Source organism: Cinclus cinclus, chromosome 18 (assembly GCF_963662255.1).
Source record: "Cinclus cinclus chromosome 18, bCinCin1.1, whole genome shotgun sequence".
NCBI classification, from domain to species: Eukaryota; Metazoa; Chordata; class Aves; order Passeriformes; family Cinclidae; genus Cinclus; species Cinclus cinclus.
The window spans coordinates 1,518,062-1,527,929 of record NC_085063.1 but is presented as its reverse complement, the minus strand read 5'-3'; the positions used below and the strand labels follow the sequence as shown (position 1 = coordinate 1,527,929).

General features: G+C 56.3%; 1 protein-coding gene across 1 annotated transcript; it reads left to right on the top strand.

Annotated features, from left to right (window-relative positions):
* The first annotated feature begins 511 nt into the window (after positions 1-511).
* Positions 512-5,916, top strand: TP53INP2 (tumor protein p53 inducible nuclear protein 2). The gene is made up of 3 exons (XM_062505218.1): positions 512-635; positions 3,897-4,209; positions 5,664-5,916. Exons 1-3 carry the CDS (start codon positions 512-514, stop codon positions 5,914-5,916), a joined length of 690 nt encoding a protein of 229 aa, XP_062361202.1.
* The last annotated feature ends 3,952 nt before the right edge of the window (positions 5,917-9,868 follow it).

Here is a 9,868-nt window from a genome sequence, read left to right as displayed (position 1 = left end):
TGACTTAGGGACAGTGTCTGCTCTGTCCCTGACAGCTCCTGGGGATGGGTCTCCTGGGACATCCCATCCATGAGGATGGGGACACAATGTGGGGTTTGATGCAGGCAGGGGCTGCAGGGTGCAGGCACCCAGCCCTTCACTGCTGCCTTCAGATACAAAACCAGCTGGGACAACCCATGGCACAGATCAGTGCCAGAGCCACCTTTTTGCTGTCCCCTTGAGCCCATCTGAGCCCCTGGGGTGCAGGAGGGCCACACTGCCAGCCTGTTTTAATGTGCTGTTCCTTTTTCTCTCCCTTTTACAGGCCTTTGCACTGAAGCCAAGTGAAGAACCTCACAATTGCACTGCACACCGCCTAGCTCTGATTCTTCTGGCAACCAAACATCTCTGTCACTGAGACCTTGAGGGCTCTTTTTCCCCTCTCTGCCCATCTTTTCTGTGTCTGTACCTGTAAGCTGGTGCCCAGCAGTATCTCTATCTGCCTGTCAATCCTGCTGGACCGCTCCCCACCATGTTTCAGCGTCTCACCAGCCTCTTCTTCAATGACAGCAACACGCCAGAGGGCCTGGAGGAGCCCAGACCCTTTGTCGAGGAAGAGGAGGAGGAGGATGGCTGGCTCATAATAGATCTTGCAGGTGAGAAAAGCAGCAGAACTGGCTTCCCACAGCCTCTGCTGCACCTTGTCTCTCCAGAGCTGGGCAAACCCTTGAGATGTCAGCAGGTGAGCTTACACCACATGAGAGCAGCTCTGCCCTTCATTTCTTCTCCCCTGGTTCCCATGCTCTGCCCATTGATGCCCAGCCCTGTGTTCACTGCAGCTGCCCCTAACCTGCTCCTCCTTTTCCCCTTTTCTCTTCCAGTGATGGTTCTCAACTTTCTGCCATTGTGGGAGCAGCATCAGCATCTCTAGCTGGGGTTGCTGCTGCCCAGAAGGGTCCAGGTGTTCCCATGCCAGGAGGGGATCCTGGCAAGGCACCAGCCAGGGAGATCACCCAGAGTTTTGGTGTGATCCTGCCCACGGGGGTCAGTGGGGTGGGGGACCCAGGCTCTGCCACTGGCTGCGGCACTGCCATGGCCTCAGCTGAGCTGTGTCCTGGACAGCACTTTTCCAGGAGGAGCCAAGCTCAGCTGCTCCCTGCCCTGCCCTGCCCTTGCTGAAAACAAACGAGGAGCCTGTTCCCCTGGGAGACCTCAGCCCTGGGGTGCTGGTGGTGGGTGGGGTTGTCCTCATGTGAGGGCAGGTGACAGTGGTGCCTGCCTGTCCCAGCTGGGGATGTGACACCAGGGATCTGGCCATGTTTGGGTCATTTGAGAGGAGTAGATCTCAGCTCTATGAGGGTTATCTTCCCAAATTATTCCCACTGCCCATGCCAAGCAGAAGGGATGTTTGGCACCAGGTGACTCTACCTAGAGAGCCCCCAGGGCTTCCCATTCCCAGAGCCATTCAGAGCTCTCTTTGACACCAACCAGGTGGATTGAATTCCTCCTGTGCAGATCTTTTCCAGCTCTGCTCAGACTTTGGGAGTTTCTGTTGTAGATTGATGACTCAGCCAGTTGCAATGATGTTTTTATGATCTTTTCCTTACAACTCCAGCAGCAGTCAGAGACAAACCCTCCTGCCTGTGCAGGAGCTCCTGATGGCCATGCTTTGCTTTGGTAGCCCCTGGTTGGTTGTGATGCCCCAGCTTAGGGGACCACAGATATATCCTGCAGGTTTAAGAGGAGGGTTTTTTCCTCCCTCTTTCAGGCAGCAGGTCTCTGAGCAGACGTTCCCTGCCTGTTCCCCATATTTGTTTTTGTGGTTTGAATTGTTTGTTAGGGTTTGTTTTTTTTTTTTCCCATATGCAGTTACCTGGAGAGGGGTACAGAGCAGGGACAAGACTGGGATGGGGGACAGGGCCAGTCCCATGCCTGGTGGGTGCACTGTGGAGAGCTGCTGGAGGTGATGGGTGGTGTAGGCATGGGCAGCTGTGGAGGATTCCCTGTCCTCTGGGCATTCAGGTGACTGTCCAAGGAGGATCAGGGCAGTGCCATGGCAGGGGTTTGTTGTGAGGAGCTCCCTGGAACAGTGGGTGTGCAGCTGCCACGTGTCAGGGCCAGCTGGCAGCAGCTGCCACGAGCCTAAAGCATGCCAGGAGGAGCCAGGAGCTTCCCCAGACAGAGAAATGCTATGCTGTACCCTGATCCCTGGGACGAGACTGCAGATGGCTCAGAGGGGACCAGGCCTTGACTCTGGCATAAACCACTCCCATATTTTTCCAGTGAAGTGCCTTGGCTCTTGGTGCAGCGCTGGCTTCCAGCAGTGTCTGCCTGTGAATGCCACCCCATCTAATTCAGCTGCAGTCTGTTCCCACAGCAGTCCCTGAGCAGTGGGGGACCAGAGTCTTTCAGCCCTATTTCTGTGGTTTGAGTTATACCAAACACTCCAAGAACCAAACCTGGAGACTCCAGCCCGATCCTTCCCCTTGGAGCTGTGGTGGCCAGCAGCAGTTCCCAGTCTGGCTCCCTCCCAACAGCAGAGAGGAAGCCTAGGGAGCCTCTGGATTCAGCCTCTGTCAGCCTGGTCATTGTCCCCTGTGTTGCAAAATGCACCTGAATTACTCAGTAATTTCCTTCCTGGAATGTTTCTGATGCTACTCTTGCCCTCTTGTTTAGCCTGGCCCTGCTCAGCACCCAGGGAGGGAGCAAAGAGCATTCATTTCCCAGGATGTGGCTGCATCACTGAGGTACTTGAGGATCCCAAAGTATTGCTTTGTGACATTAAAATCCACCTTGGCAAAAGGTGGGCACAGGGTAGTACCTTGCTCTCCATGCCCACAGACCCCTGTTGTGGGAGTGCTGCTCCAGCTGGGCTCAGGGGCTGTCTCCAGGCTGACAATCTCCAGCCCAGCGCGTCAACAACTATTAATAGACTGATATCCTCTGACCTGGAGAAAGACTCGTGTCTTTCACAAGTGAATTCTAGTGGTTGCAAGGCCAGCTGTGGCCTGTCCTGAGCCCTGGGCTAGGGCATCAGCTACATGACGAGCTGGAGATGCACTGAGCCAGGAATACTCGATCCCATACTGTTTCTCCACGCAAGAGCAGATTTGTCTGTGCTTCCTCCTGCTCCCTCACCCAGCTGCAGGGTCCATATAGATAACTGCACTGCCTCCCCCCTCACCAGTTCCCTCAAATCCCCCTGATGAGTTCAGGAATGGGTGTGGGCATCCCCAGATTTGGTGCATGCTCCCTTCCCATTACAGCACCAGTAATTCCAAGCACAGGCAGCCTAGGAAAACCCCGGCCCAAGTGTTGTTGCCAGGTAGACATGAGGAAGGGAAAGCATGGGAGGCTCGGGTGGGGTGTCGGCTTCTGGGTCAGCTCACTCAAAATTTGGCCTCTAACAGGCTGGAGTTGAAGGCATAGTGAGAGAGCCCTTGCTGAAGAATTTATATATTCCCATGATTTCTTCCAGAGAAAAGGTGTGGACTGTTTTTCTGCCGTGTGTGTGGTTGGTTTCCATGTCTGCAGAGTGCTGCGTGGTGTTTGTGAGCACAGACGTGTCAGTGTTGCCCCGGCACGGCCCGGCCCGGCCCGGGTGCCATTAGAACGGGGAAAGCAGCGTTTTCTACTGCCTGACCTTCTCTCCTTTTGAGAAGGAAAAAAGCCCATTGCTGTAGTAAACCCTGCTGGTCTCCCGACTCTGGTCCAGCTTGTCCAAGCAGCCAGCCCGGTTTCCAGGGCAGGCCGGGTCCCGGAGCGGGGGTTTCTGGAGGACCCGCGTGTGGCGGTGCGGTGGCGGTGGGTGTCTCTCACACTAACGATGCCCCTTTCTCTCCCCCTCCCTCCCCACTGTACATGGTATGTGTGTGTGTCCCCGCTGCGCCCCGCATGGCTCTGCACCCCTGTCCCAGGCAGCCGTGCCCGCCCCGGTCCCGCCCGGCCCCGCCCGGCTCCTGGCGGTACCGGGCGCTCGGCGCGACCCCGCCCGACGCCCCCTGGTCCGCCACCGCCACCAGCCGCTTCCCCGGCTCCGGCCGGTCCCTGCTTGATGGACGAGAGTTGGTTTGTCACCCCTCCCCCCTGTTTTACTGCAGAGGAGCCCGGCCTCGACGGCGTGGGGAGCAGCCCCATGGAGGACCTGCTCATCGAGCACCCCAGCATGTCCGTCTACGTCACCAGCACCCTCGAGGTGGATGGGGAGGGCCCCGAGGACGATGCTGCAGAGTGAGTGCACTTTGAGGGTGTTTGGGGGGGGGCAGCAGCCCCAGCACCCACTGAGGGACCAGGGGTGGATAGTCAGTCCTGCCACCCCAAATCCCCACCTACACCCAGTAGTGTTTGACCTATGGACATAGTGAGACAGTGGGGGACATCAGTGTCCCCATGCCCACCTCAGGGAGCACCCTGCATATCTGGCAGAGTGCCCCAGCTGGCACCAGGCATGGCTGGCAGCCCCCGTGACCCAAAATCTTCTGCTAAGGGGTCTCAGTAGTATATTGGGATGGCCATGGCTGCAGGACACGAGCTTGGCACTGGGCTGTGGTGGGAGAGGGCTGTGTTCATCTCCCCTACCCTTAGCAGGGTCTCCTGGCACAGCCACCCGTGCCAAGGCCACTCCTGGCAGTGCTACATGTGCCAGTGCCACCCGTCACCCCGCCAGCTGTCCAGGGGTCTTTGCCAGGCTGAGCTTACACCAGGGCTTTGCGTAGGTACGGCCCAAGCAAAGCAAACCCAATGGGACATAGTGGCCTTTGGAGACAGTGGCCCCCTGAAGACCCCTAGGTTCCCCAGGCAGGAGGGTGCTGCAGCCCCCCTCAATCCCCCACCTGGCTCCAGACTGACCCAGCAGGGGTGTATCCCACAGCAGTGGGCAGAGGGACACCACGAGCTTCTCCTTGCCCCAAATCCTATTTTAGCAGTGGGGAAACGAAACAGAAATGTCCCAAATGGCCCCTTTGCCCCCCCAGTCCTGAGGGCTGGAGCCCTCCATGCCCATTCCTGGGACCAGATCCTGGAGATCTGTCCTCCTGCCCAGCAGCTCCCAGGGAAAACCTGGAGCATGCCCATGCTCAACCCAACTGCTGCCAGACAAGCCCCTGGCTGCCACCATGCCATGGAGTCCTTGCTGACCCCCCATCCCAGCCCTACAACATCTCTGGAGCCTCTCAATGGGGCAGGGGAGAAGTAAGAATCTAGAGTGAGCTTTGCTCCAGGCCAGGAGACACTGTTCCTGGTTAGGGGACAGCATTCTTAGTTAGAGGACATTCATAGTTGCGGGGAGCTATTCCTGGTTAGAGAACACCATTCCTGGTTAGGTGACACTGGTCCTGGCTAGTGGACACCATTCCTTCAGGACTTCTCTCTTTCCAAAGTCTCCCTGAGGGCCAGAGCTCGATTTCCAGAGCTTCAGGAGCGCCTCAGTGCTGGAGGGATCAGAGAAGGGCCACAGGGAGCCTGAGACTGGCCAAGGCTCCAAAGGGGTCACAGTGGGATGGAGACAGACCAGGCTTAAGGGACTTAGTCACAGCGGAGTTCCTGGTGGATTTTTTCGGGCGGAGCTGAAGCATCCCTCCCCCGGGGCCGCTGTCGGGGCAGGATGGCCGTGCCGGAGGTCGGTGAGCTCTATCCTCTCCCGCCGGGTTTTCCGCGCCGTGGCGCTGACGCCACTGTCTCCGCAGGGCCGTGCCGGAGCCGCGGCCGGAGCCGCCCGCGGGGCACCAGGGCCGGGCGCTGCCGGTGAAGGCGGCGGCGCTGGACAAGCTGGGCCAGGCTCAGCGGGCGCAGAGAGCCAAGCAGCTGGCGGAGCGGCACCGCCTGGGCCACAAGGCTCTGCAGCGGCAGAACCGGGCCCGGCAGCGCCCGTCCCGCCGCGCCAAGCAGCTCCCGGGAGCCTTCGTCCACCAGCCCAGCCAGCGCCATTGCAACTACTGACCTCGCTCCGCCGCCCAGGGGCTCCCCCCGGCCCCGGCAGTGCGGCCCCCACGGACACCGGGGACATGGCGGCGCCTTCGCTCCACACCCCGCGCCTGCACGCCTGGCCCGCGCTCCTCATCTTCCTCCTCTTAGCCTTCACCACGCCGCTCACCCTCGGTGCCGTCCGGGCCACGACTCCTGGAGCCGCCGGCATGGAGGGCAGCACCACTCCTCCCCAGCAGCCTTCGCGTGGGAAATCAGTATTCCCAGTGAAATCACCCGCTCCTGAAATCCACCTGTTCCCGGTGAAACCTGTTTGTCCTGATAAACCTGTGACATCAGTGCCTTTCCTCACATCATGACTCCATGCACGGCCTGGCTGGCACGTCACAGAGACACCGAGCGGGAGTGACAAGAGCAATGAAGCCACAAGATTTGGGATTTTTAGGAAAATCTCATCAATAACACTAAATAATGCTTCCACCCTGCAAAACCAGCAAATACACCCCTGCCCCCTTGATTTCTTAACTACGTTTTACCATGATAAGATAACCCCCCACTGCCAGTCCTGAAGGGGCTTGTGGTTGAAAGCACTGGTGGAATCTCCGTGGCCAGGTCAGCCAGGCCGCTCCTGGTGCCTCACGGTGTTTTTTTTTTAAAATCGACATTAAAAGGAATCTCAGGAATCAAAGCACCGTCCCAGCTGCACTGGAGCCCTTGGCTACTGTGCCAGGAGGGGTGGCCAGCCTGGGGTGGCATCACTGTGGCTGGTGGTCCCATCTGAGTGAGCCCCTTCCTCCTGGAGCCTACCCCAGCCACACCTGTATCCCTGTGGATACGCCTATAGATGTGTGTGTATATATTTCTCTCTGTACCTTTACACTCAGAAGAGGCACTGTTAAGCCACAGAGCGTTGTCTGCCTGGTGTCAGTCCCTGGGAAGGGAGAGGAGCGAGGGGTCTGCATGGCTTCCCTGAGGTGGCCAAAGCATGTCCGTGGTGGTGGTGAAGAGATGCTGAAGAGGAGACCAGAGGGAAGAGGCTGAAGTAAGGACAAAGATAGATTTGGGAGCCACTGCAATGGGGCAGGCCTGAGTGAGAGGATTGCTGTAACAGGAGCTGTAACAGAAGCATCTTCCTTCCCCACTAAAAATGGCATCCTTTCCCACTAAGGGCCAAATTCCACTGCTAGGCAACACTAATTTTTAATTAATGCAAATCCCTCCTCTCCGTGATAGACTCCTTCTGCCTTTGGAAGAACATGGTCCAGCCTTTTCACTGGCTCCAGCACCAGCTGAGACAGCTCCAAATCCAGCAGAAATTTGCTGATCTGCCCCCAGTTCACTCCTTTTAGAAACTGGTTTTGTACCTCGTGCCCTGGGAAAGCATCCTGCTCACGACTGCTCACAGCCCAGATTCCCACCCTCTGAGACAAGAAATACCCCCACAACACTCCAGAAAATTCTGATTTCACTGGAAAAGTGAAAGTTCAGAAAGTTCTTCCACTCACCATGTTGCATCCCTTAGTATCAGCTGGGGACTGCAGCTGAAGGAATTGTGGTGAGCCCAACCTGAGACAGCTGATGGTTATTAATTCTTTTAATGAGATTAAAGCTGAAATGAACCTTCTGAGTAGCAACAGCCCCTACCTCCGGGCTAGGGAGCCTGGACCACAGTAGCCTGCTGCTGCTACTCACCTGCAGCATTTTCCCCTTCACTGCCTCCACGTTCCCAAAAGCACTGAGCTGGGGAGCTCCGTGCCCTCGGCATGGCCGTGCCCTCCTCGGCCTCACCGCAACCTCTGTCCCTCGCCAAGCCTGAGACCACCCTGAGATCACCCTGTTCCATCCCTGTTGGCTTCTTGCTGAAGAGACTGACATCTCCTGACTCCTGGGGAGCGTTTACGTCCTTTGACTTCCTGGGCTTCACACTCAATGTCTTTTGTTTCTCCCTGCAGTGCTGCCTGGGATGGAGCAGGGCAGGTGCAGGGACAGTGGCACGGGTACTGTGACAGCGAGCAGGGGCTGAGCCCAAGCTCCCGGGTGTCTGGTGAGGTGCTGCCTTCCCATCCCACTCTTCCCGTGCCGCTGGATGAGCCATTCCCTGACCACTGGGCAGCAGCGCTGGAGGAAGCATTTTTCTCTCCAGCCCCAACACACATCAAGAAGTGGAAAAGGCAAGCTCTTTCCAGCCCCCAGCTTGGTCTGCACTTCACATTCTCCTCCTGCGCATCCGAGTTGCTTCCAGTCCCTCCAGAGCACCCCAAAAATCAGAGGCTGGCTGTGACCCCATTGCCCCCTCGGCAGCTCCTAGAGGAACAGGCTGGGGGGAGCAGTGGCCCCAAGGCAGATCCTGCCATGTCTCACCTGCCAGGCTCTCCTGTGCCTGCCCAACTGCTGGAAATGGTACCCCAGGAGAAGTCCCTTATGGAAACCCTCCCATGCACCCCTCTCATCTGCTGTGAGCTAGAAGCCCTTGGCATGTCCCTGGGGGACTTGTCTCAGCCTGGCACTGCCACCAGCACCCAGCCCCCAGTGCCCATTTCAAACAGGTGATCTTCTTCCTCTGTCCTGGTTTTCAGAAGCAAATTCAAACTCTTTCCGTGCCAGTCTGAGATGTCTTTCATCACTCCATGCTCAGCCAGCACAGGAGATGAAGCAGAACTATTATCACACTTTATATCCAGAGTATGTTTATAAAGAATTAATAAATTATTATTAATGTTTTCATGAAGAGTTTCATCCAGACCCTGAGCCTCTGGTGGGCCAGCAGAGTGCACAAACCACAGCAAATGAGCACCTGCAACTCCCTCTGTTGTTTGCACTCTCCATGAATTAACACCCAACACTCACCTGCCAACCCTTGCAAGGTGACTGTCACCCCCAGTGTGACCCACCCTCCCTGTGCTCTGGTCAACCTGTGCTTTGCAGAAGACCTACAGTGTTCTGCTCTTGCCCAGCAGCAAGCACAAGGCCTGGCCTGGTCCTAGGCCTTCTGCCCAGTGCTGCCAGAGCAGGAAAACCCCTTTTCACTGAGGTTTTTTGTCTCCTCAAATCTTAAAAAAAGAAAGGTGCTTAAAAACTGAGAACTTCATGTGTGTGCACCCATTTGCATGTATAGATATTTCACAGCCCAGTGTGAGTGTTTAGTAGTTTGTTTAGGGGTTGAATTTTTTAGGGGTTTGTTGGTTGTTTGTTTTTGTGCACCCAGTATTTGTGATGCACTGTGTGGTGCTTCCGATGGGAAGGTTCTGGTTTGCAGGGAGCTCTTGGGACAGGTGGGCTGAATTTTGCTTTCTTTTCTGTACTTGTGTAGGGGGAAACTAGAGCATGGACTCAGGGACAAACCAATCTGCTGGGATCTTTAAAAATGTCTTTTTTTCCAGGCTTCTCTGTTAGAATGTGGGGTTTGGTTCTGGGATGCTGCAGGGATTTGGCCTGTGGCAGCACATTGTGGTGACAGGAGCTGCAGAGTGCTTTGACACTCCTGTGTGGAAAAGAAATTGTGCCCATTTGTGGTGGGATCATTCCTGGGCTGCAGCCCCTCTTCATTTGTTCATGCCCTGAAAATTCACCTTTACAGCTGAATGTGGTTGGTTCCTTTTTAGACTGGCTTGTGAACAGCCAGGTATGGATTTTCAGCACTGAACCTCCTAGGGTTTGAGAAGTGCAGCAGAGCTGTGTGTTGTGGCCTGACCCACCACATCACTGGGATCAGGAGACAACCAGGGTGGGGGAAACCATCAAAATTGTCACCTGGAAAAATGGTGATACAGGCAACTGAGAGAAATTTTTGTATGAAAGCATAAAGAAGGGAAGAATTCCCAGTGGAGAGACCTGGGCAAATCCCTATTAAGTGAATGCCAGCTTTACTGGGCAGTGTGTCAATGCTGGGCTCAGACACCTGAGCTGGCTCCAGCCCCAGCTCTGCTTCTCCACCCTGTACTGGACTTGCAGGCTCGGGGGCAGCAGG